The following is a 27,274-nucleotide window of genomic DNA, read 5'->3' as shown; positions in this document are numbered from 1 at the left end:
ATAATAGATGCGTGATGGGGAAGGAGCCCTTAAGCTCAATATGCCTGTTATTACTGCTGCTGCTACCTGCCTGCACATGCTGCTTCGGCTGACTGTAATTCTCCCTCCCCAGTGAAATGATTCATGACTGGTGCCTGTAGGAGAATGCGTAACTACACAACTGCACTTTGTTCTGAATACGTTATGCAGGTTTCCTATCCTTTCTATCCTACACTACAGACAAAATGACGAGTCCAGCTACGCTGACTGGCCTGTTGAAATTAAACTACTTATGTTCTTATGGCTCTTAAATTTGCAAGGCTAACTGAAATGATTAGGGTTGAAGTTTCAGGTGGCGCAGCTTTCATTGGTTAAAGCATTAGAAGCCTGAGGATGTGTGTGCATCTATCCTGAGAAAGTCACTTCTGATGAAGTGTTATCAGCTGTAAGACCTTGTTAAGTGTCCCTGTTTACCTCTCCTCTGTACATTCCTCCTCATTCCTCTCAGCTCAGAGAATAGCATCAGCTCCTCTGTCAGGTGCCGGGTGATACGCGAAAAATCCCAGATGAGATGAGTGATGTCCATCTTGGATGTGGAAGAGATCCACGGGAGGGTCAGGATTTTGGCGTACTGTCGGACACCTGTTTCATTCTTACTTACACTGGTGTCACAACCTGCCCGGGGCACAGGTGGGTCGTGGTGGCGACGGTGACGTTGGCGGTCTGGGTGCAGAGCGAGGCCTTTCTGGAGTCGGACTCGGGCGTGTCCGTCAGGCGGGAGTGGCAGATCCGCTCTACCCGCTGCATCAGGCTGTTGGTGCCCCGCAGACTGCGCGAGGCCAGCGCGTACAGGAAGGGGTTCAGCGCGCTGTTCAGGAAGGTGAGGGCGCCGGCCACGTTCTGGCACCGCCGTGCCACGCCCCGCAGCCCCACCCCCTGCTCCGCCCCCTTCAGGGCGGCCGCCACCTGCAGCAGGTTGAAGATGTGCCACGGGCACCAGAAGAGGAAGAAGGCGGAAACCACCCAGGTGACCAGGCGGCTCACCCTGCGGCTGGAGGCAAACGGCAGGCGCTCCACCCTCCTCACGATGCACAGGTACGAGCAGGCCAGGACGGCCCCAGGGATCACAAACCCCAGCAGCGTCTCCATGGCGAGCACCGCCACCTCCGCCCTGACGGAGCTGTACTGCGGCCTGCAGCTGAGCCTGTGGCCCCCTGCCTCCTGGCTCTCCTCGAGGTCCCGCAGAACGGCAGCTGGGGTCGCCAGGAGACACGCCAGGGCCCACAGGCCTCCCACTAAGGCCCGCTCGCCCCGCCCGCCTGGCCGCAGCCAGGTCTTGCAGTGTGGGTACATGACCAGAAGGGAGCGCTGCAGGCTCATGAGCGTGACGGTCAGCACGCTGGAGTACAGGCCACAGTACACCAGATAGGACAGCAGCTTGCAGGCGGTGCGGCCGTACGGCCAGCCCTTCAGCAGGGCCACCATCCAGGGAATGACCATCCCCAGCGACAGGATGTCCGTCAGCGCCAGGTTCAGCATCAGCTTCACCGTCAGCGACGCCCTGCGGAGGTGCCGTAGTATCGCCCAGGCAACCAGCCCGTTGCCGAGGGCGCCCACCACAAAGCACAGACCCAGGAACATGCAGGAGACCAGGTTCTCAGGAGATGGAGTCCAGGAGGTGGAGTTGGAGCTGGAGGCGTTGAGACGCTGCATGCTGAGGTGAGAGGCACTGACAGCGAGGGTCACTGATGCTGGGCAAGGTGGTTTTCGTGCTACGCTGATCCGGATCTTCCTTTTCGCCTCCAACTGACAACCGAACAAACAAACAAACAAACAAACAGATTCGCTCTAAGCAATGGCAGCCGCGCTCGCCGCCCTGTGCACGCCGCTGCTGACTGATACGGGCTGGCGCTGACTCACCCTCCTAACTTTCGTTTCGCATCACATGGGACGTCATCGTCAGCAGTCTCTCCCGACCAAATGAAATTTTTCTCGACCCATAATCACTAAAATGAAATAGTGCAAAGAAAGAACTAGTGCTTACACACGGAAAGTCTGACAGGAAACGAGTAAGAATTGGTCAGCCATTCGTAAAGCCCCTCAGACCTGCAGAAATGGGATCGTCAGCATGTCAGTGAGCTGAGGATGAGAGGTTATCTGCAGCAGGTCATACGCGGCTGCTGGAAGGTTCAGGACACAAAGGCAAACACCCGTTTGCTCAGGCAGGGATGCAGTTTGACAGAATAAATGAGGCTGATGCAAGGAAGTAACACTGCAGTAAAGGTGCTAACAGCACTCTCAGGCCTGGCAACATAGCTGTGCTAATGTGGATACTTCTCTTTCTGTATCTTCCAAAGGTAAAAAAGTAAACATTATTTTTTAACAGAGATGCTGCTCAGGTCATACAGTTTTACAGAAAACTCAGATGACATTATGACATGGAATTACAGTGTACTCTGCTACAGTTTCTGATTATTTTGTGGGGATTCTGACCAGACATCTCTGCCCCATAACCATTCTGGCATCCGGATTGTCAGGGTTAAAGAAGGTTGGGTTGGAGCCGGAGGTTTTGAGATGCTTCATGTTGATGAAAGATGAGAGGTGAGTGCATTTTGCAAAACACATATTACTTCCTATATCTCTCCCAACTTCCTGAAATGAGACCTGTAAAAGATCAGCTCAAGCTCAAGAGCAAGATCAGATTTAGATGCCTGATTTTTTTAATATTGTTGATGTTCTTATAATCTTCTTTGCAGACCCCTTTACCTAGGCGACTTACAGTGCATAGTTTGTATTTTTACACTCCTGTACAGCTAGATATTTACTGACGCTGCCTTGACCTGATGAAAGAAAATCAAATTTACAGCCCTGCAGTGCTCCCTGGACCATACGTCCTCCTCTGTTTTTTTCACAGAATAACCACAGAAGTAAAGGTTCAAGTGTAAACATGATGATGAAATCCATTTCTCAAGTTTTTTTTTTCTTTCTCCTCCCCAATTAATAGCACAGAATTATGAAATACATCCTTTCCATAAATCGCACAGACTCAGTGACTGATGTATCGTAGTGTACATGGCTTCTGTTGTTTAGTTAGGTTGCACAAGTTAACTTGTGGTAGGGCTTGAATAGTGTTGTGCTCACACTCACTGGTCTGCGAGTGCTGTTAGCCTGGTCTGACACTGTTGCTTGTTTAACTTGAATGGATGCACTTCTGTTCTTTTGTGCTGGAAGTCGCTCTGGATAAGAGTGTCTGCTAAATGCATGTAATGTAATGTAATGTAATGCCTCATCACCAGAGCACTGACCAGTCTTAGCCAAAGAATACGTGTGCCAATATCAGTGTCCATATAAAATATAATATAAATTTTCTTGAGAAAAAAAGAGAAAATAATAAAATATTAATTTTATGAACATAATGTGTTTTAACTCAGGAATTACTTGCTTCAATAATCTTGAATCCTGTTTCTGCTGTCCAAATGAATATAATACTCCTTGTATTTTATTCATGCGATTCGTCTTCAGGCATGCATGCACTGATAAATGCATTATTTTGTGTGATCAACAATAAATGGCATGAGTACTTCTCACAGCAACAAGAAGCACTAGTCCAAGTTATAAAAATAACTTTGAAAAATGCTTGAGGTTTAAGTGTGATGCCTCACACCTTACCTTACCTTGCTTTATTTCTGACTGCTGTTTTTCATTCTTTACAAACCACTGAGTCCATCCTTAGCACTTCTGTCAACCCATGACATCATTTCCTTTCGTGCCGATATATTTTCACGTGAGAAGAAGCCCTAAGTAATTTCAAATGCAAGGTTTCATTTCTGTGTTATAGTGCAGTTTTAGGAACTGATTAAGAGCATGTGGTTTCATTGTGTATCCACATCACTTTGAATGGGTTAAGAGTCCAAGTAATAAGTGTGAAAACATGAAGTTGGTGCCTCTCCTGCTACCTATCACTGTTAACAGAAAACACGTCAACAGTCATCAGGAAAATGAGGTTTTAATTAACAAGTATTTGCGTATGCAGACCTTTTCACCGGTAAATTGTATTTAATTCATAAAAAAGTAGCAGGCCTGCTCATTCAGGCTGAAAAACTTTATTTTTACTAAGTAGTCGACAAACAGCAAAAACAGAATACACAACCAAAATAAAATATAAGTCTGAATGACTACTGACATATTATGTGCCATTAATGTAATAATATAGGATGTTCGAAAGATATGGTTTGTTTTCAAAAAATTTAAAATAAACTGATAATAAGCCTACCTAAACTCACGACTGAACGGGTTCATATCAATCCCAGGAAGAATGGTATGTTGATGATTTATCAGTGATAATGCATAAAAATCATGTCTGAATCCTTACATTTCATCCCTGCAGGCAGAACATGTGATAAGCAGCAGACAGTTGTAGGGACAGAGACAGTATGCTGTAGCAGCAGTAGCAAGGATCCTGCATGGAAATTAAATGTGTTGTAATATATACTGAGAAATATGTGGCTCAGCCAAAGAATATGTTGCAGATACAATTAAACTATATTACAATAGTACTATGTTGCATTACTTTACATATTTACATACTTATATATTACTATATATTACTATATACTACATATATATTACTTGAGCTCAAAAATATGAGCTAATATATAATATAATATATAAAATATATTCTCAATATGTATTTTTTGTATGAAACTACAGACAGATTAGACATTAGTGATGGACGCACTTTGCATGTTTCCAGACTGCGGTGCCTCTTGTCTGAGGTTTCGTGACGCGAAGGCATAGAGGAAGGGGTTAACACAGCTGTTGATGAAGCTCAGAGCAGTAGTAATGAGCCAGCTGGTCTTGCAGAAGTTTTCCAGAGTTTTGGATTTCAGGAAGACTGCAGAAATACCCAGGATGTTGATGACATGGAGGGGGAACCAGAAGATGAAGAAGGTCACCACGATGCTGGTCACCAGCTTGGTCATCCTCTGGCTGCTGAAGAAAGCGGTTTGGTTGACCTTCTTGTGGAGGCAGAAGTAAGAGGTGACCAGGATGGAGAAAGGAAGGACAAACGCCAACACAGTCTCCAGGAGCAAGGTGGTGACTTCCTCCGTGTCTGACCTGTAGTGCCTTGTACAATGGACTGTTCCATTTTCTTCTGCCACCACATCCCGAACCACGAAGACTGGGCAGGAGAGAACACCCGCCAGCCCCCACAGGGTGACCAGCAGCACCCTCTCGCCCGTCCCACGCAGTCTGGCCCAGCACTGGGTGTACAGCACTGTCAGGTAGCGCTGCACACTCATCAGGGTGACTGTCAGCACACTGGCAAACAAACTGCAGTAGACAAGATAAGAGATGAACTTGCAGACAGCAGGACCAAAGCTCCAGCCATAGAGCAGAGAGTAGATCCACACTGGGAGTGTGATGAGGCACAAGAGGTCAGAGACCGCCAGGTTCAGCATCAGCTTCAGAGTGAAGTTCTCCCTCTTGAAGTTGTGGGCGATCACGACGACTACTGCGATGTTGCCGGGAACACCAACAAGACAGCACAGTCCCATGACAACACTGGGGGCCACATGGTCAGCGTTCCCAGAGATGGTGGAGTTTGAGCCAGAGGAGTTGAGATGCTGCATGCTGAGGTGAGAGACCCGAAACTGTCGAAATACACAGTTCTCTCCAAAAGTCAGTTCATTGTGATAGAATGACAGTCACAGAATCAGGAAATGCGCCACAGTTCTCTGTAGAAACGTCAGCCCATTGTGTTATTTGTGTAATTATTACATACTACTAACCCTGTACTACTTCATCAAACCCCCATCCTGTGTGTTAAAGTGTGGCAGCACTGAGGTGAATTTTACTAACTGTGTGTTTCAGAGCTCTGGTAATAAGAATGAAGTAAAGTCAGTAATAAAGGCTACATATGGCATGGTCTGGCTCGGACCCACCAGACAGGAGGTACGACTGTATGGTTTCTGGTCTGCAGACCAGCGTTCATCATGAAGAAGGTGAGAGGCCAGAAAATAAAGAAACCACATGAGTCAACCAACTGAAAATAACAAACTAAAATAACAAAGACTAAATAAATTACCAGTGCAAACACTGGACCTTTTCAGGCTATCGTGTCTGCTGCTGGGATTTTTCTCTCTGCCACCCAGTGTCCCTCACTGCGCACAGAAGAGGTCTTTCATAGCCAACGCCCTCGACAGAGCTCACTCCTGTAGCCCTGCCCAGGTGTGTCACTCTTTCTGTATCCAAGAGGCCATGCTTTATCTCCCCTCACCTTCCTCAACAGACAGACACGTCCCACAGGATGGGCTCCAGGTGTGTCTGGATCTCTCCTGCCAGCCCTGCCAATGTAAGACACAGAAGAGACAGTCAACAAAAATAAGATTTTAATTTACAAGGAGTTGCGTAATCAGAGTTTTACTTTTACATTTACATTTAGTCATTGGCGGGCGCTATCCAAGGAGACTTACAAGTGAGACAGAGTACAACACAAGCAAAAAACCATAAGGAGGCAACAATATTAGAAGCGCTGCATGACCAAGTTTTGGCATTAGTAGGTGTGATATTTATTCTGTACTTTCCACATTTCTGCAATTTCCTGCTGATGTGATCTTAACTGGTATGACCCTGCTTATACAGCAAGCCTCAAAGGGCCTGTGCCAGAGAGATAGGTAGTTACTCTAAAGAGCATGAGAGTATCTTTGTTTTACTATACATAACACCACCTTCTGTGTGTCCCAATATTCATTGCTACATCTCTACATTTCTTCCTATTGTACAGGGACATGATGTTTGGAGAGACAGACACATGGGACCACAGATCATACATAGATAAGAAGCCACATTGCTTATGGAGACCTCTGGCGACCAGTCAAGACCTAAATGCTAAATATATATATATATATATATATATATATATATATATATATATATATATATATATATATATATATATATATATCCGTAGGGGCCAGGAATCTGCTGTGGCTCTGACCTTCATCATCAGCTGTGTGAAAGTCTTTCTCTATGCCTTTGCTTCTCAAAAACTCCAACATGACAGAAAGCATACAGGATATCTAAGTAGCAACTTAAAGTGGAAAAATCTCTGGATGTTTCTGTATCATAGAACAGTTTAGTGTATTTATCTCTTTGTAAAACTTCTCCTTTCTAACTTGTTTTCCTGACACACAGGCAATATTATGCCTGTAGGGCTTGGTCTTTACTTTGACATGCCTATTTTGTATCCGTCAATATATTAAATAGCACACACTGACAAACTGTTTTATTAAAATCGGCCCACTGAAGATGTTGGTACGTAAACTGACTTGTAGTGTACCTTTTTCCACACTAATAAAAATGCAGTTCAGGGAATTTAAATAAGAGCAAATGTGCAACTATTAGATCTAATGAGGGACACGTTTCATTTGCGCAACACAAACAGCAGGAAGAACAACGCGTTCGAAGCATGTCATTCTGAGACTACTTTAGGGGAAGTGTTATGGGAGAAGTGCCTTGTTGCCATCTAGTGGTATTGTTACCGCCTTCATTGCTCATTGCGCTGTTTGAATTCAGATCTTGTTAGTTGCCCTATACCCTGTAGCTGTGTAAATTAACTAGTACGGCGTCCTCAAACAGATTTTGCTCTCAGCTGAGAACTGCTGTCTCATTGTGGAACTGTACACATCCTGTCCCCGTACTGTCGCTATACTTACTGTATGCGCTTTTGTACGTCGCTTTGGATAAAAGCGTCTGCTAAATAAATAAATGTAAATGTTGTGGTGTAACGAACGTACTGACATTGCGCAAAGAGAGAAGACGAGCTTGACTGTACCGAAACACAAGGAGGTGAGAGAATTATGGGTCACTCTTGATGAAAATGTTGATAAAAAAAACCCCACTGAGCTAGAAGGCAACATTAAAATACGAAAGAAAGTAGAGGGTTCAGCTCAGTTGTCAGCATCAACATCGACATACAATGCAATTAGTTACTTTCAAAGAAACATCAATGTTTCTTCATCCGGCCAGCACATTATCAACTGTGCAACTCTGCTTAATGCCCACCAAAACCCGCACGTGGTTGCATTTCTCTACACCTTGAGTCTTTAGTATACCAAACTTAAAACTGGCGATAGCTGTGTGCATTCAGCCTGCCCCCGGAGACGGGCAAAATTGCCCTGGGAAATCTGAATAAGCACCCGAAATCACAGCAATAAGGGCAGAAATACCTCAGAGATGTTTTTAAATTTAATGGCTAAATATTACATTTTGAATACGCGTGTATTTGCCAACAACAACACAAATTTGACGTTGGGTAAAGTTGCTCATTGCCGAATATTTCAAGTACGTTAGCGGCAGAGGTGGAAAACCCCAGTTTCAGAAAGTAAAAGTCCTGCCACGTATTTGTTACACCCATGCACTACACCAGCTGAATTTAATTAGCACCACTCTTCAGCCAGGTAGATGAGCTAATTAGTGAAATCACCTTGTTTCGTGAATGGCTAGAACAAATACATGGTAGGACTTTTACTCTCTGAAGCCCGGGTTTTCCACCTCTGGTAAGCGGCACAAAAATGCCTTTGATTTCAATGTTCACGCACAGACGTGGGAAGTAGGGGTGATGGAGCACCCCCTGCTGGGAAAGGCAGACATCACAGAACTCTCTGCCAGATGAAAAATAAATAAACGTATTAAAACATTTTAAATAATTCCCCTGTTGTTATTTACGTAAGAATTTAATGCTTGGGGATGTTTTGAGAAATAATTAGCAATACTGAATAATTATTAATTATCAAAATGGTCAACGGACGTCACGTAGCCTCGTCAACTACCTAGTAATGTTGCATCATTCATCTATCACAATCGGTGGCGGCATGTGAGCTGGAAACAGGGGAAGCCCGAACACTACCTTTAAATCTATCATTACTTTCAACCTGTTCCCCTTTATCCTCCTTGATTGACAATAAAACAAATAATTCACAGAATATTCGACACCAGTCGCGTAATTAGAATAAATGTTTATGATCGCGAAACAGCGCAGATTGTCCGTAGCTTGTGTGCTTGTGAAAGCTACAACGCGAGATTGTTTAACAAGGATGGCATTTATCTTATTTAAATCACGTTAAATGCTCATGACATTAGTAGCGTATGTTATATTAGAATGTGACGTTATGAATGGAATTTTCAAAGCTTTCACTCAGACTCGTTAAATAAAAATTAATTTATGTGTATGAAGTAGCCTATAGCCTATTCATCGCGAATGCTAATCTTAATGGCATAACGATCATTGCTTTGTGTTACCGATACCAAATGCCTATGTTGCCAGTTCATACACAAGACACCTGCTAATATGCGTAAATCCCAATTGCTGCTGTCAGTGGAAGTGCTGATGATGCAAGGGGCTGCTCTCGCACCTTTTCTCACAACTCTCACACACAGCGGACACTAAATAACAATTCTAAACTGAATTAAGCATGCACTCGTCTCCTCGGAGAAGTCCTCAACCACTATTTTTTTTTTATATCCAGCTGTATTTAACTTCAAATTTAATTTTTAGTTATTAAGAAATTACCGAGGTGCGGTAATAGCTGGTTAAGGGCATGGGTAAGCGTAGAGTCGGCTATGTTTGGATGGGGTCACAAGACATCACGGCTTGAGGCAGCCTCCCTTCCGTATAATCATTATACAGGTGAATCTCAGAGCGGAAGAGGAGGGGAAAACGCATGGCGCCGGCGGAATCTTTGAACGTGACCGAGACATTGGTGTCTACGGCTGGGACACGGTTTGGATGGGGAGAGCAGGTGACAGCATTCGGCGAAGGCGTAGCATGAATTCGGTCGTTGTGTTTCCGCTGGGACGCCGGTGGACAGTTTGTTTGAGGCCGGCAACGACCATCGTGTTAGATCGTTTTGATATAACTTTGTTATACTGGGACTCTTAAGGCTGCATGTTTGGAGTCACGGCCGTCGGTTTACTGAGGCCGAGCGCTGGACTGTCGTGTCTGTGGCATCATTTAAAATAAAGGTGAACCAAACCGAGCAAATCACCGCCGTGTCTCCCGCGGCTCCTGCAGCCCACGACCAGAGCTGTGGAGGCGGTAGGTTCACTTTTTGCTACCTTGGATCGAGGGGTCTGCCTCATGCCACTTTTGGGTTAATTTTCGGGGTTTTTTTTGTGGATACACTCACATAACCCACAGTTATTAGCATAACCCACAATTAGCTATTCTTTTACAGCCATCTCTCATAATAGGATTTCGAGCGCGGGAAGCTGGTCGTAACAAGCGCAACGGAAAGTGCGCCTTCCACACGTCATGTGGCGAGCCTCGCTTTGGTCAGCCGTTGAAAAATGCCGCCCTTCCGCAGCAGGCGAACCGAATGGAAAACCAGAACATGGCAGGTGGCATTTTTGTCGGTTGTTTGGCTAGATAGACGTTGTGTAACACGGCTGTTGTCAGTTTTTGAAGGACAGCTCACTCGGTGAATCAGCTTGCTAACGACAGATAACTAGCACAGCTCGGCTAGCGTAAGTTAGCTAGTAAGTGTATTGAGTAGCGCTGGCCTACCACGGCCGGGTGAATGTTAGAGAGGGCGAACTAACGGTCTGACAGGTTGTGGCTGTTTTACTCATTAGCTTTGTGTTTGTCATTTTAGGTTTACATAATCGTAACGTAGACATCTTTGTGGTATGTTACATTTACATTTATTCATTTAGCAGACGCTTTTATCCAAAGCGACTTACATAGGTTACAGTTCTTTACAATGTTATCCATTTATACAGATGGATATTTACGATACTAAAGGAATAAGGTTAGCTTTCGCTTTCGAACGTTGTAACTAACGTTAGCTAGCACTAATGACGACTGCAAGCTAGTAGCTAAATTGGGCTGATTCGAGGCTTGAAGCTGAAAAACCGCGTTGCGTTTTACTGTTCTCAGCATTGAATCAGGCGTGATGCAGTTCTGCTCACATTCTACACTACAGACAAAATAACTCCAGCTATGCTGAATGGCCTGTTGAAGTTGAACTACTTATGTTCTTAAGGTTCTTAATGGCTTTTAAATTTTGCAACACTACTGAAATGCTTAGGGTTAAGGTTTCAGGTGCCGCTGTTCTCATTGGCTAAACACACTGATTCTCAATCCTGCTCCTGGGGCCCCCCTGCTCCGCACGTTTTCCATCTTTCCCTGCTCTACCTACCTGACTGAACTCATCATTGCTACTTTTGAATGGCTGAGCACACCTGATTTAATCAAGAGCATGTTAATCACACTAATCAGGTGTGTTTGGAGCAAGGATAGTTAGAAGATATGCAGGGCAGGGGGGCTCCAGGAGTAGGATTGAGAAACGCTTGGTTAAAGCATTAGAAGCCTGAGGAAGTGTGTGCATCCATCCTGAGTTACCTGGGAAAGTCACTTCTGATGAAGTGTTATCAGGTGTAAGACCTCGTTAAGTGTCCCTGTTTGCCTCTCCATCGTACATTCCTCTGTGTGCTGTTTTTTCACTCTCCCAGCGTCAGGGTTCCTCTGTGGGAAAGCACTGTTCTTAAAGGACAGGCACTGTGCATCTATACCTCTCAACACCTGTCAATCAGTTCCAATCCCTGCAAAGCAGATGGGCGTGTGCAGAAAGGAAATTTTCAGGAGGACATTTCCGCAAAGCTAATCAAACAGCTCAGAGAATAGCATCAGCTCCTCTGTCAGGTGCCTGGTGATAAGCGAAAAATCCCAGATGAGATGAGCGATGTCCATCTCGGATGTGGAAGAGATCCAAGGGATCTCATGTCATTGTTTTGGTGAGCTGAGGGTGAGAGGTTATCTGCAGCAGGTCATATGCGGCTGCTGGAAGGTTCAGGACACAAAGGCAAACACCCGTTTGCTCAGGCAGGGATGCAGTTTGTGACAGAATAAATGAGGCTGATGCAAGGAAGTAACACTGCAGTAAAGGTGCTAACAGCACTCTCAGGCCTGGCAACATAGCTGTGCTAATGTGGATACTTCTCTTTCTGTATCTTCCAAAGGTAAAAAAGTAAACATTATTTTTTACACGATATATATCATTACACGATATATATCGTCATATCGCACAGCCCTACTATAAAGCTAGATATTTACTGACGCTGTTCATGCTACCTTGACCTGATGAAAGAAAATCAGATTTACAGCCCTGCAGTGCTCTGTGGAATATTAATATGACCTAGATACATACCTCCTCCTGTTCTTTTCACAGAAGAACCACAGAAGTGAAAGTGTAAACACGATGAAGTCCATTTTTCAAGTTTTTTTTCTTTGTTCTCCCAGAATGATAGCACAGAATTATGAAATACATCCTTTCCATAAATCACACAGTGTTTTACCGGTGGGAAGGACATGCCTCAGTAACTTGTGGTAGGGCTTGAATAGTGTTATGCTCTCACTCACTGGTCTGCGAGTGTTGTTAGCCTGGACTGACACTGTTGCTTGTTTAACTTGAATGGATACACTTCTGTTCTTTTGTGCTGGAAGTGTGCATGTAATGTCACAGAGTCCAAGTAATAAGTGTGAAAACGTGAAGTTGGTGATAAATGATGATTTTTGTTTGTCTCTGTACCTCTCCAGTGTTAACAGCAAACACATCAACAAAAATCAGGAAAATGAGCTTTTAATTAACAAGTATTTGCATAGGCAGAGGTTTGCACCAGTAAAATGAATTTAATTAATAAAAAATGGCATTCCTGTTCATTCAGGCTGAAAAACTTCATTTTTAATAAGTAGTCCACAAACAGCAAAAACAGAATACACAAACAAAATAAAATATGTCTGAATGACTACTGACATATGTGCCATTAATGTAATAATATAGGATGTTAGAAAGATATGGTTTGTCACTATTTAAAATAAACTGATCATAAGCCTACCACAGAAAACTCACTACTGAACAGGTTCATGTCAATCCCAGGAAGAATGGTATGTTGATGATTTATCAGTGATAATATGCATAAAAATCATGTTTGAATCCTTACATTTCATCCCTGCAGGCAGAATATGTGATAAGCAGCAGACAGTTGTAGGGACAGAGACAGTATGCTGTAGCAGCAGTAGCAAGGATCCTGTATGGAAATTAAATGTGTTGTAATATATACTGAGAATATATATCGCTTCTCTCTGTCTTGCTAGCGCTTGCTATTGTCACGTTGGAGTTGAGAGAATATTTGTTTTTAGTTTCCACTCTCTTCTCCAGCTCATATTTGCATACAGAGCGCTGATAGGCTCCAGGGAAATTCTGACAGGCTCCAGAGATGGTCTGTGGATCTGAATGTATAACGTGCATGTAGTCTGCAGCGCAATAAGCAAGTTTTGGAAATTATAGGAAAATGACAGTCATATCATAATACTGCGATTCACGTGTGCCTATTGAACCATAGGGGGCGTACCGAACCCGTTGCATCCCATATATATATATAATGAAACTACAGGTGATTAGTCACTTTGCGGTGCACCCTGTCTGAGGTTTCGTGAGGCGAAGGCATAGAGGAAAGGGTTAACACAGCTGCTTATGAAGCTCAGAGCAGAAGTAATGCCCCAGCTGGTCTTGCAGAAGTTTTCCAGACTTTCTGATTTCAGGAAGACTGCAGAAATACCCAGGATGTTGATGACATGGAGGGGGAACCAGAAGATGAAGAAGGTGACCACGATGCTGGTCACCAGCTTGGTCATCCTCTAGCTGCTGAAGAAAGCGGTTTGGTTGACCTTCTTGTGGAGGCAGAAGTAAGAGGTGACCAGGATGGAGAAAGGAAGGACAAACCCCAGCAGAGTCTCCAGGAGCAAGGTGGCGACTTCCTCCGTGTCTGACCTGTAGTTCCAGCGACACTGAAGCTGCGGAGTCTCCATGACCAGAGCAGCCGCTTTGTGTTTTTCTGACTTGTCTTCCTTTGACAGTGCCGTTGGCTGCCCACTGCACCCCACATCCTCTAGTATGACATATATGGAGGCAAGAAACCCTGCCAGCCCCCACAAGGCTGAAACAGCGTTACACTACATTCATTTAAAAAAAACACTACGATATATTATAGTGAGCATAGTTGGTGGATAAATACATTTACATGGATACTTACTTTCAAGCACTACCACAAGTTAACATGTGCTAATCTGAATCTAGACGGCCTAGAAACTATGGGAAGCCAAGTACATACACTGCTGTACATAATACAGTCACTAGATCAAAGTCTCCATAACACATTGCAAGACTACATGTAAAATAAGCATCAAGTAATAAAAGTAGCCGATGTTAGGGGGTGGGGATTGAGGTAGAACTGAGATGCAGTGTGAGGAGGTGGGTCTTCAGTTTGCATTGGAAAATGGCCAGTGATTCTGTTGTGCTGACAACCCCAAGGGAAGTTTGTTCCACCACTGGGGGACCAGTACAGGAGGGCATCGTGGCTGAGAGGAGTGACCCCATCTGGAATGCACAGTTGGTTGCCCTGTAGTCATCTGGCCAAAACATACGGTTTGAATACTGGTTGCAGGAATGAGGGGCTGTTCTGCTCACTGTCCTGTATGCCACCACCAAGGTTTTGAACTTGTTGCAAGTGATAACGGGAAGTCAGCGGAGTGAGGTGAAGAGGAGTTTGGCTTGACTACTTTTATGGAGGTTGCTACAAGTTGTGTGGCAGCATTCTGAATTAGCTGCAAGGGTTTGAGGCACAGCAGGAAGACATGCAAAAGGAAGTGGAGAATCCTAATCAGTGAAAAATACATACAATAACTACAAAACAAATACATACAATGAATAAGTACAATAAATTAAGTGGAGGTCCCTAATCAATTAATAGCTTATATATTATTGTTGACTATCTCTTCTGTGTATTACATTAGCATATCTGGCAGTAGCGGTCCAGAGACATTTGGAAAGCATCCTTTATTAATGAACTTACATTTTCATACCCATTACTGTGACCCTTAAATATACACACTCACATTTCACCACAGCAGTGCCGCTCAGGAACACACTATGACGTGGTTTGTCCCTTGAAGTCACACCTAGAGGAGGTGGCACGGAGGGGAGGGGAAGTGGTGCAAGCCTTGCAAGATGAGCAGCGTTGTCTGCGTTAAGGTAAACTGATTCTTGCAGAGAACTTTGAGAATTTCTGATCTCACACCTCACCATGCAGCGTCTCAACTCCTCCAGCCTTGACTACATGTCCTCCCAGAGCACTGACCATGTGGCCCCCTGCGTGGTCCTGGGACTGTGCTGGCTGGTTGGCGTCCCCAGCAACATCGCGGTAGTCATGGCGATTGCCCGCAGCTTCAAGAGGGAGAACTTCACCCTGAAGATGATGCTGAACCTGGCGGTCTCTGACCTCTTGTGCCTCATCACACTCCCAGTGTGGATCTACTCTCTGCTCTATGGCTGGAGCTTTGGTCCTGCTGTCTGCAAGTTCATCTCTTATCTTGTCTACTGCAGTTTGTACGCCAGTGTGCTGACAGTCACCCTGATGAGTGTGCAGCGCTACCTGACAGTGCTGTACACCCAGTGCTGGGCCAGACTGCGTGGGACGGGCGAAAGGGTGCTGCTGGTCGCCCTGTGGGGGCTGGCGGGTGTTCTCTCCTGCCCAGCCTTCAGGATTTGGGACGTGGTGGTACAAGAAGAGAATGGGCAGCATCATTGTAGAAGAAGTTACAACTTGGATGAGGAGGAAGTGTCTGTTCTATTCACAGAAACTCTGTTGGGGTTCTTCATTCCTTTCTCCATCCTGGTCACCTCTTACTTCTGCCTCCACAAGAAGGTCAACCAAACCGCTTTCTTCAGCAGCCAGAGGATGACCAAGCTGGTGACCAGCATCGTGGTCACCTTCTTCATCTTCTGGTTCCCTCTTCATGTCGTCAACATCTTGAACATCTTTGCAGCTTTTCTGAAATCAGAAAGTCTGAAAAACTTCTGTAAGGCCAGTTCAAACATTACCGGGGCTCTGGCCTTCATAAACAGCTGTGTGAACCCTTTCCTCTATGCCTTTGCTTCACAAAAACTCCGACACGATGCACAGCAGTCTGAAATCGAGCGGGATGCCTAGTAGTAGGACCTGACCTGCAAAATCTCTGAGCATTTTTTCCTTACACAAGAACACAGTATATCTGTCTCTGCTGCTTTTTTCTTCATATCTAATTTGCTGTCTGAATCGCAATAATGTGTGATAATTGTTATATAATCAAGGTTTGAGAGATTGGAGAGATTGTGGAAGCAGGGCTTGGACTAAATCATGACAGACCTGTGTTTTCGATAGTTAAACTGGCTTTTAGTATACATACATAATAAGTAATTAAATCAGTCCATCATGGTATGGTATTTTTCAGTAAAATAAATAGAAATACATCCTTTCCTAATGAAAACAAATCAGTTTTCTGTAGTCCAGAGAATTTAAATCCATAGGGATGACAGTGGAGAGGCATATGTAGAAATGACTGTTATATAAGCATGTCACTTCACCCACTTCAGTGGAGTGGGTTATTCATCAATACTGATTGTAAAAGAGGAGTCATTACTTAGCCAAACTGTTTTTCGTTAGATGTTAATATTTCCATCAAGTTGCTTATCATGTTCTTTAGACCCTATTCAACATATTTAGAATTGCTTAAACAAAGTCCTATATGTTTTATGAGTATGTAGAGAATTGAGAGTTACTATGCTGTCAGTCTATAGGAAATGATTAAGCCAGTAGAATCAGAAGCAGTTTTCTCTAAATATGAAAAACCCAGCACAGAGAAATCAGTCAGAATGTGATATGATAACCATGATTTTGTATGTACATGTGCATGTGCACAAGTGCTGAAATGCCTTTCAGATTTGTGGCTTGTCTGTCTGTAATGTAGGTTTTTACACTTTTGGGTGCTACCTGCATGTAGCACCCACCTGGGAAATACGTGGCGGTCATTTTGCCCCATTAAGATTGCCACATCAGCGGAGACAGAGAGGGATAGATTAGCCAGTTTTTCTGGTAGGTGACTGCATGGTCAGAGTGACAGAGCTATCTTGGAAATCATGCCACAACACCAGGGGAACCCCCTAGACTTGCTTCCAGTCATTGAAGCATGTAACTGTGATAAACTTTTGTGAAGGGGTGAGGTAGACTTTGTGATGGAGTGATAGACAGTTGGCATGTCTAGTTGCAATTTTAATGGATGCTTCTTTGAGCTGACTCTTCAGACTGCATGGGGACTGTTTTAGGTGTCACAGAGCCTGGGAACTGTGGTAGACTGTCTCCAGTGCAGTTGATATTGCATCCTGTGAGGTATTTACATTTCGGGGTATAAGTTTACTACTGCATGGACTGCTGCTGTGAGCACCAAGTTTGTGCAAGAAAACAGACACAAGCACTTTTTTTTAAGATCAGACCAGAACCTTGTTTTAGCATATGCATGAGATGCAAGGCAGAAGTGGTCACAGCCCAGCCACGTAACACCACTTTGACTAGACTAGAATAGAGAGAAGGTCACATGCAGTTACTTCCTCCTTACTCTGAGGCTCCCACTGGTTATCCTGTTTTCCATGGATATCTACAGGTCAGCAGAGATCAAAGGAAGGCTTCCTTAATACACGTGGATTCCCTCTACTCATGTAGTGTTACCTCCACCACCGGATGGTGGTATCATCTATGTCAGCTATGAGAGGGTCCACTTCAGCGATTTCCAATGCAGGCTGCAGGATGAGTGGTGTATTTGCTCATTTCCAGGGTTGGCCCAGGACTTTCATCACGGCCAACTCTGCCATTCCTGCAGCTTTCTGAGGGGACACCCCCTTGAATAGATGTCTGATAGGTGACAGTGGTTACGCATTTAGGTCATGGCTGATAACACCATGCTTCATATTGTGTGAAACTACAAATTTACTAGGGCTGGTAATTGGGCGTGAGATGATACATACAGCTCACGGTATGTTATGTTTTGCAAAATGGGGCTGACAAGTTTGCAAAATTTTTTCAAAATGATATTCCCCCAAGAAATCATGCTGTCAAGAAAACACAAATATGATTGAACAAGTTTTCTTTCTTTCCTTTCTTCAGATATTGACCCTACCTGTGTAGATATTTATGATGTACCAAGGGTTCAAGTGCCATGTTACTTTTTATAAAACAGATTCATAATTGGCAGGACTCTCCCTGGAATCTACATTAAGTAAGCAAAGAAACCAAAATTAACAAGCTGTGGTGATTATACAAAACCACCAAAGAAAATAGTAATTGGCTTGTTATGATACTTTCCTTATGTTATCTGAATGAAGCTGCTGGATTTGCTAGCTAGCTTGTGAACAAGTTAGCTAGACAGCTGTTTTTTGAGACCTTTGAGGTCTTTGTGTATTTCATAGACTATTAATGTTACACATTAAAGTTTAGTTGCTGGCTCACGAGAAGAACTGCTTCTTGAAAGAGAATACTTCATCCGTTCGACCAAGTCCCTCTCTGTCTTCAAGAAACATCTGACGACATAGCTCTTCTGCTGTAATCTAATGTAATCTAATGGTTTAAAGCACTTGTTATCTCTACCAGCTATCTTCTGTCTTGTCTGGCCAACCATTGAAACCTGGTCATGCAGCGCTTCTGATATTGTTGACTCATTATGATTTTTTGCTTGTGTTGTACTCTGCCTCACTTGTAGGTCGCTTTGGATAAAAGCTTCTGCCAAATGAATAAATGTAAATGTAAGAGGTGGTAAACATTTCCATCCTTGGTAGCTTAGCTCTTTGTGATGTGGAGCGGTCACAAAGACGCAATGATATTTTATTTATGAAAATTCTCTGGTATATTGGTGAATATTCTCACAGTTGGAATGCAAACAGACCAATAGGAGTGGAGCTAATTACTTTATAAATTGTCATTGTACTGCTGAGGACAGAATGAGTAAAGCAAGTAGAAATTCCATGACGTCATATCTTTGGGGGAAAAAGTAACTTACATTCTTACCAGTTAATCAGTCATGGTAATTTCATTTTACAGGATGTCCTCTTATTTTGAGAAAATTGAAATGATCTTTTGTCTGACTACTTGTAATGTGATTGAGTGAAAATTCAGATTACTGAAAATAATGCATTTCATATGTCTAGGAAGGTCAGCTGGTAGGACTTTATTGTTTACTTGTGGCTAGGGAAATTTTCAGGGAAATATTTCAAGCAAGTGATGTAACACAAAGTGATATACAGTAGATGGAAAGAAAAGACTGGGATAAGGCTGGATTACTCCTCCTGTTAGCAACACAGTTTACACTGGGAGTAAGGTGTCTCTGCAGTAGCACCTGACTCCTCTTCTACTGCCTCCCAGATGAACAGACTGCTTCTCATGCCTGGATTACTGGAAACACCACCAAAGGCATGGCACCCAATGTAAACAGTCTGGATCCCCAGGCCTCTGTAACACCGCATCCAGTAAGAGAATCCAGCAATCCAGTGGTCTAAAGCCATAAGGATGACATAGACTTCAAACCGTAAACTAACAATAGCTGAAACTGCAAACAGCATATTGCCAAAAGGCCACCCACACACACACAGGAGAGAGCAGAGAGGTCTAGGTGTGAAAATGCATGTCTCCAGTAAGTGGGTCATTCTGCACTTTACCAGACTCTTTCAGGGCTGCTGAAACAACATCTTTTCTTTCCCCTGCTGTTGTTCCGAAAGGCATGATTCTTCCCCCAAATGAGTTCGTCCTTCACAGGCTGTTTCAGCATTGGATTGCCTTCTTACTGTGGAGCGCTAGTTGAAACAGCACTAAATAACATCAGGCATGAAGGCTCTGTCACTTCACCTTCGCAGTTATACCTATCCAGCTATCTACAGCAACCTGTCAACACATAGATTTCATTGATTTCATATCTAACTATTGTTGAAGCCCTTGAAGCAAAACAACAGCATAACTGATATCATCAAACAATTTCTTGCCCAATTAATATTTGAAACAACAGGAAGAGAGACTGAGAAGAGTGCAGTTTTGAGATTGAAGAGACATTTGTGCTTATAATTAGTACAAAGTGTATCTGGGCATCTGGGCGCCAGGCGCTGCAGGTTCAGTTTGCAAGGGGGTGCTGCTGTAGCAGCGCCCATGGTGCTTTGCCTGATCTGCAGTACATAACCGGTTTTATAAACGGTTGCAGTGTCAAAATGCAGAAACTATACCACATTCATAAATGTAGAAGCTATGAAAGTTCCTTTGGGTAGGGCAAAATACTGCCGAGAACATATATAGTGTAACGTGTTTGAGGACATGCTTCTTCACTGATGTGTCATTGTGCTCTGCAGTGCATCGTGGGAGAAGAACAGAGTGTTTTCAGTAAGTGTAGCAGTTCTGTGTTGCAGTGTGTGTTTAAGGCCCATAAGACAGCTGTGGTTAACACTTTTAGCGTATATCTGTCAAGAAGAACTGCACACTCATCAGGGTCAAACCTTCAGCCATAGAGCATAGAGCAGATCTGCACCCGGATGAGAGACAAGATGTCAGACACTGCCAGGTTCAACATCAGCTTCAGAGTGAAGGTCTTCCTCTTGGACTTGTGGCCTTTCATCACAATGGCTGCACTGTTTCTGGGAATCATGACCAGACCTGTACAACTGGAAAACCACAGTTCTTTGTACACACATAAGCCCCTGGTGTAATGTTAATAAAGGTGAGAACATTTTATCAAACATGTAGCACTTCCTGTACCTCCATCACTGCCCCCTGACCCTGTATGACTCGTTTGGAAAACAAAAAGGCAGAGGATGTGGTGTGGGTTTGTGGGTAAAAGTACAGCAACATTATGAATTTTCACTTAATGCATAGACTTTTTCAAATGAAAATTTGAGAGATATGAGAGTGATGTCTTTGATCCTTGAGCAATTCTGTTTATAATCAAACAATAGCAGAAACACTGAAGATCCAGGATTGAGTTCACTTAAAGTTGCTTGCTAGCCGTAATCCCTGGCTGCTGTTTGTTTAAAGGTGTTGAACACTTAACATCTTGTTGCTCAGTGATGGTTTCTTCCCTGCAACCTGGAACAAATTTGCTGTCTGAAATTAAGGTGTGGAATGCATAACGTTACTGACATTTCTGCAGAAGTGGTGAGGTATCTTCATGACTCTCATGTGAGAGACCTGACAGTCGTGGCAGTTAGGGCTAGATTTTACCCTGTTTTCCCCTGTTTCACGCAGTGCTCTACGGTCGTGTTTCTCACACACTGAGCTGTAACCTGAAACGGGCAGCAACAGCATCTGTACTGGGTCATGCAGGAAAAATTCGTTAATGTTGGAGTGTATCCTTACTTAGCAGCAACAGCTAACTAGCTTTGCTGACAATCTGTGAAGCAGTCGCCTGTATTACTTGGCTGTATTTTAGGTATCTGTTGTAATAGTAGCATAGTATCTGTCACTTGAAGCGTGTGTCCATTGTGTTTTGGAATGTCTCGTGAGTGTTAGATGTAGAAACTCTTACTGCCAATGTGTTGAGAGACAGAAGAAATGTGATAATCCTCAGATGGGTAACCTGCAGCTATATAATCTTCATATGGATGACCTGTAGATGGATAATTGTGAGTTAAATGTATTTCAGTTCAAGCAGGAACATTACAAGCTGAGCTCCCTCAGTACAAATCAGTGATAAAGATGGTTCCTAATGACAAGTACATTTGCCTACATACAGTTTTAGCAAGTAAACAAACAGCCGGACCGCTTTTCCCAGATGAATAACGGTATGTTAACTTTCACACAGTCACAAGTCAAAAAGGGGAAAAACATATTAAGGAGCAATCCTTATAAATCTAAAATATTACCAAAAAATAAAATGTGATGTACAAAAAGAAGATTCAGCCCTGATTGTTGACTGAAAATGAGATTTCAGTGCATAGGAAACGCTGATCATATCATAGTATGTCAAATGTTACAGCTGTTACCAGGTTCTGTTATTAATCTTGATATTTCAGTTTGACCCCTCAGTGTGTAAACCAACATTCATGCTCGCATAGTTTAAGGAATTAAAAGTGCAGTCAGCTCTTCGTGTCCTGGTGTTGTTGTATGTTATTAAGATGCTGACTGTGGAGGATGGTGTGGTTTGTGGTCCCACTGACAAAGATCCTGTTTCATTGCAGCAAATCCACAGCAGCAAACATAGATAAGACACAGTGTTACGCAAAGCAGATATCGGCACAGCAGTTATTCTTTTTAAGATGATCTTCCGTTATCTACTCCACTCTTTGAACCAAAACAAGAGACAATGTATTGCTGATAGGAACATAACTGATGTGTGAGTCTGCTAGACACAGCGAGGTGTGAGTTGATGTCTCAAAGAGACTGTACCAGAGAGCTTGTATTCAAGAACATAAGAGCATTTTTATTATACTTTAGATAACCTTCTTTTCTCTGATAATTCCCTCTCTTCCGTGTGATGAAGAAATTTGGGGTACTCGGGGCTAAAGAAAGTAAGGAGTTCACTTTTGTCAAATGGAGAAGTGATGTGAGGTCACAAAGGAGAAGTTGGTGGAGAGTGCCAGTTGTATTTCAGAGTGATGTAATAGTTCCTGATCTGGCAAAAGTCGGAGATATTTGGTTTCATCATCATTATCGAGTTGATCATGTCGCCGTTAAACACTTCTGATCTGAACTGCACCTCTTTCAACGCCGACCGTGTGGCCCCCAGTGTGGTTATGGGGTTCTGCTGTCTGGTGGGGGTATGTGGCAACATTGCGGTGGTCATGGTAATACTTAACAAATTCAAGAAAGAGAAATTAAATTTCACTCTGAAGCTGATGCTGAACCTGGCGGTGTCTGACCTCTTGGGACTCTTCACTTTGCCGGCGTGGATCTACACCTGGCTCTTTGGCTGGAGGTTTGGCCGCGGCGCTTGCAGGTTTGTCTCCTACGTAGTCATCAGCAGTTTGTACTCGAGTGTGCTGACAGTCACCCTGATGAGTGTGCAGCGCTACCTGACAGTGCTGTACACCCAGTGCTGGGCCAGACTGCGTGGGACGGGCGAGAGGGTGCTGCTGGCCACCCTGTGGGGGCTGGCGGGTGTCCTCGCCTCCCCAGCGCTGGTACTCGCAGATGTGGCAGGGAAGAAGAGGCTGTGTCGCTGGAACTACAGGTCAGAAACAGAGGAAGTTGCCACCTTGCTCATGGAGACCCTGTGGGGGTTTGTCGTTCCTTTCTCCATCCTGGTCACCTCTTACTTCTGCCTCCACAAGAAGGTGAACCAAACCGCTTTCTTCAGCAGCCAGAGGATGACCAAGCTGGTGACCACCATCGTGGTGACCTTCTTCATCTTCTGGTTCCCCCTCCATGTCATCAATGTCCTGGACATCTTTGCAATCTCACTCAAATCCAGATCTCTGAAGAACTTTGTGGAGCCCAGCTGGGGTTACACTCAGGCTCTGACCTTCATCAACAGCTGTGTGAACCCCTTCATCTACGCCTTTGCCTCCCGAAACCGCAGGAGGAGGAACACCGAGCACTCTGGGACAACACAGGCCATCTCTACTAGCAATTTATAACTCCCCTGGGGACTATTACTCTGTTCCTGAGCTAAAATTACAGAAATTGCGTTGTATTTACATGGTTCAGTTGGTAGCCTATTTAGTGAAGGGTATTATTTGTGTGGTATGCATTTATGCTGGACCTATATAGTGTTGCCTTTTTTATCAACGATGATTTTTATACTCTTCTGCGATTCTCATCACAGATATTCATGTTCTTGACATTTAATTCTTGCAGTTTAAAGCCTCAATGGGGACACTCAATTAAAAGCCTCAGTGGGGACACTCTCTGTTCCTGAGGTGAAAGGACAACCCAAGTCATTTGTTTGTAATTATAGTTTGGATTGCAGTCTAATTGGGCTATACATATTTTCATATTTCATGGTTTTCATTGGTAGTCAGTGAAGGATGTTATGTGTGCTATGGTCACTTATCCTAGACCTGTCTAAAGCTGTCTTTTTATATCAGTGTTGACTTTCTCACACTCTACTGTGGGGGTCTTGGCTGATGTTCATAAGTTTTGACATTGTTTGCTACACTGTACTGTGCTTGTACTGATAGTTACTGATAATGGTTCCTACTGTTCAGATAATCATGCCGATTTTAGTCTGACTTTTTAAATAGTAAGTAATGCTGTTTTAATTTTACGTTATTTCAGCACTATGAAAAAGTTGCATAAATTCGGATAATGTGACTGGAAATGGTGATTGCAACATGAGTACAGGGTGTTCTGTACTGCTAGGGCTACAACACCTTTTTGAAACTCCACAATTGGCACATTAAGCTGTAGTCAATATGATTGAAATGATTTCTACTGTAAAATGATTGATGGGTGTTCTGTAGTTTCTGTACATTACGTTAACATTACATACACATACACGTTAACATACACTTAAAATAAACGTTACACAACATGGGAGTTTCCATTTAATCATTTGTATTACACTTTTGCACTTTTATACGTCGCTTTGGATAAAAGCGTCTGCTAAATAAATATAAATGTAAATGTATAGATTGTTAGCTTATGTACACATAATATGATATGCCTGATATGTTTGTAGGTATGTAGGTTTGTATGTTTATTTCTAGGATAATGGTCAGACACTGTTGTTTGAAATGTGTAAGCTAAAACTATGGTTTACCACTTCACACTTCACAAGTCTGTTCAGTACACGTCATCATGTGTGTTACCTTCACTGAGTAATGCTGGGCTTCTGCCGGCTTGGTAGGGCTACATCCAGCCCATTAGTGGAGCATAAACCAGGTCCTGGTTGGCCCATAAACCCCACCCTGTCCCAGCTGTGGCAAGTATTCACATATCTTACACTTGTGTCATTTATCTATCAGTATCTCATGCTCTGAATGCGTTTCTGGTGTTGCCTACCAAAACCTGCGAACACGGCACAAACAAGAGATAAAGAAAATGATGTTTAGCTTGCTGTAAGCATACCATAGTATTGTCATAGGAGGTGGTGTACAGAAGTAGTTTAATAGATGATATTTATTATTCAGAATAAATAAAATAAATATATAATATGATATAAGTGTCCATGCTGTATCTACTGCTTAGAGACATGTTTGGGCTAATAAGTGTTTGCACCATTGTGGGTGTGTGGCCAGCAGGGGGAGCCAAATCTCCCTTCTCTCCGATCATGATTGGATCCTCTTCTCTTTGATCACAAGTAACCGATGTGTTTACACCTCTCAGTATATGCATATATCACATTACCACCAGTCTGGAAGCTCTTATAGTGATACTCCAACCTGTAAATCATTATAAATTCCCTTACCTCAAACACAGTTAAAAGATGAGCAGTGTTCTCCAACCCAGGCCCTGATAAGTCCTGATAATTCACTGGTTTACTGTTGAACAGAGCCAGGGTGATAGCGTGGTATTGAGGTGTTTGGATTAAAATGAGTACCAATTACTCTGCATCTGCTTAGAGAGCAATGTAATCAAATCACAAAATGGATTGGCCTTGATATGATGATATCAATGATAATTTAAAGGCAGTTTTATTTTTGTTGTAAAGTACAAAACATTGGCATGTATTCCCGCTGTTTTCCAAATGTGAATATTGTTAATTGATATTCATTGAGTGGTAACAGACAAGCAACAAATCTTTTTTCAGAAAGTTTTTTTTTAACATATTTTGGCAATCCTCCAGTACATACATATTGCAAGTGCTACTGTTGTTCATAGTAACAGTCACAGGGTGCACATAGAATAGGTGGCTCACCCTGGCACCATCTGAGCTACTCCTAGACACCTGAAGGAGTCACAGGGTGCCGAGAGTGGTGCCATGAGGCTAGCGTGTGGTACGGCTGGGCTCGAACCTGGGCCATAGCACTCAGCCTGAATTCCTTGAAAGCATTTTGATCACACCACCTGAATACACCTGAGACAACAATCACCTTATGTGTTTTTTGTGAAGTGGATGCTCTTCTGAGAGGGAGAGGGTCTTCAGAGCTGTTAAGGAAATTCTATACAAACAGATTCTATACAAAGGCTTGTTTACTACGTCTTATGAAACCATAAACAAAAATCTTATTCTGAAAAATCCACATCATGGACACAAAATCAGACTTTCTCAGACAGTAAAAGCCGCTGAAGAAAATAAGACATGATCTCTTGCCTTTTTGGAGTCAGAGTAAAAGCTGTGGAGGCGGAGGTCTGCAGGGTTCCATCGGATGACAGCACCTCAAACAGCCCTTTCCTGCTGTGCATCCTGCCGCAGTTTTCGTGACGTGAACACGTAGAGGAAGGGGTTCACACAGCTGTTGATGAACATCAAAGACGAGGCGTAGTCCCACCCCACTTCTGTGAGGGCCCATAGTTTAGCTGATGTCTCAGGGAGTGAATGTTTTAGGAAGATGGTGGAGATCTGCAATAAGATGACAATATGAACGGGACTCCAGAAGATGAAGAAGGTGACCACGATGCTGGTCACCAGCTTGGTCATCCTCTGGCTGCTGAAGAAAGCGGTTTGGTTCACCTTCTTGTGGAGGCAGAAATAAGAGGTGACCAGGATGGAGAAAGGAACGACAAACCCCAGCAGAGTCTCCATGAACAGAACGGCTAATGTCTCCCCATCTGCCCTGTAGTTCCAGCGACACTGAAGCTGTCCGTATCGTGAGACTTTATCACGTAATGGGATAGCTGGTGAGGCAATTACACCCGCCAGCCCCCACAGGGCGACCAGCAGCACCCTTTCGCCCGTCCCACGCAGTCTGGCCCAGCACTGGGTGTACAGCACTGTCAGGTAGCGCTGCACACTCATCAGGGTGACTGTCAGCACACTGGCAAACAAACTCAATCCAATCATGTAGCCAACAAACTGGCAAGCCCCACGGCTGAGGTCCCAGCCCTTCAGCATGTTGTAGATCCACGCAGGAAGAGTGATGAGGCCCAAGGTGTCAGAGAGCGCCAGGTTCAGCATCAGCTTCAGAGTGAAGTTCCCTCTGTCTGTGGACATATGGCGGGCTATCATTACAATTGCCACAATGTTGCTGGGGATGCCCACCACAAAAAAGAGACCCAGGACCACGCTAGGGGCTATACGGCTGGCGGTCAAGGAGGTGGCGTTGGAGCTGGAGGCATTGACACACTGCATGGTGAGATGAGGAATTTCTGACTGAAGGAGGAAATATCATATTGCTCCATATCCCTCATGGTTGTTTTCATATTTTTGTTTTGGCCTCCTCAAAAATGCAAATGATATATTGGATACATGGGACATAGCCACAGCTATTCTCTGTCACACACACACATACAATGCACACCACCTCCTCCATCACATTTTGTGAGCGCTGCTTCCTTGTACTGTGCAACATTA

At 43.7% G+C, this 27,274-nt stretch overlaps 5 protein-coding genes across 5 annotated transcripts; 2 read left to right on the top strand and 3 right to left on the bottom strand.

The window, feature by feature from the left end:
- Positions 1–636: 636 nt before the first annotated feature.
- On the bottom strand, positions 637–1,692 carry LOC118788224 (leukotriene B4 receptor 1-like). Its single transcript, XM_036544179.1, has one exon. It carries the CDS (start codon positions 1,690–1,692, stop codon positions 637–639), a length of 1,056 nt encoding a protein of 351 aa, XP_036400072.1.
- A 3,002-nt stretch (positions 1,693–4,694) lies between these two features.
- Positions 4,695–5,612, bottom strand: LOC118788223 (leukotriene B4 receptor 1-like). The gene has a single exon (XM_036544177.1). The coding sequence runs from the start codon at positions 5,610–5,612 to the stop codon at positions 4,695–4,697; it is 918 nt and encodes a 305-aa protein (XP_036400070.1).
- A 9,511-nt stretch (positions 5,613–15,123) lies between these two features.
- LOC118788222 (leukotriene B4 receptor 1-like) lies at positions 15,124–16,029 on the top strand. Its single transcript, XM_036544176.1, has one exon. The coding sequence runs from the start codon at positions 15,124–15,126 to the stop codon at positions 16,027–16,029; it is 906 nt and encodes a 301-aa protein (XP_036400069.1).
- A 6,512-nt stretch (positions 16,030–22,541) lies between these two features.
- On the top strand, positions 22,542–23,456 carry LOC118788221 (apelin receptor A-like). Its single transcript, XM_036544175.1, has one exon. It carries the CDS (start codon positions 22,542–22,544, stop codon positions 23,454–23,456), a length of 915 nt encoding a protein of 304 aa, XP_036400068.1.
- Positions 23,457–26,140: 2,684 nt separating this feature from the next.
- Positions 26,141–27,052, bottom strand: LOC118788220 (N-formyl peptide receptor 2-like). Its single transcript, XM_036544174.1, has one exon. The coding sequence runs from the start codon at positions 27,050–27,052 to the stop codon at positions 26,141–26,143; it is 912 nt and encodes a 303-aa protein (XP_036400067.1).
- Between the last annotated feature and the right edge of the window lie 222 nt (positions 27,053–27,274).

This window comes from Megalops cyprinoides, chromosome 13 (genome assembly GCF_013368585.1).
Source record: "Megalops cyprinoides isolate fMegCyp1 chromosome 13, fMegCyp1.pri, whole genome shotgun sequence".
NCBI classification, from domain to species: domain Eukaryota; kingdom Metazoa; phylum Chordata; class Actinopteri; order Elopiformes; family Megalopidae; genus Megalops; species Megalops cyprinoides.
The sequence above is the reverse complement of the archived record's forward strand: the minus strand, read 5'-3'. Positions and strand labels throughout refer to the sequence as shown.

Excerpts from the sequence above, each read along its gene's own strand:
- LOC118788224 (XM_036544179.1), bottom strand. The coding sequence starts at position 1,692 with ATGCAGCGTCTCAACGCCTCCAGCTCCAACTCCACCTCCTGGACTCCA.
- LOC118788223 (XM_036544177.1), bottom strand. The coding sequence starts at position 5,612 with ATGCAGCATCTCAACTCCTCTGGCTCAAACTCCACCATCTCTGGGAAC.
- LOC118788222 (XM_036544176.1), top strand. The coding sequence starts at position 15,124 with ATGCAGCGTCTCAACTCCTCCAGCCTTGACTACATGTCCTCCCAGAGC.
- LOC118788221 (XM_036544175.1), top strand. The coding sequence starts at position 22,542 with ATGTCGCCGTTAAACACTTCTGATCTGAACTGCACCTCTTTCAACGCC.
- LOC118788220 (XM_036544174.1), bottom strand. The coding sequence starts at position 27,052 with ATGCAGTGTGTCAATGCCTCCAGCTCCAACGCCACCTCCTTGACCGCC.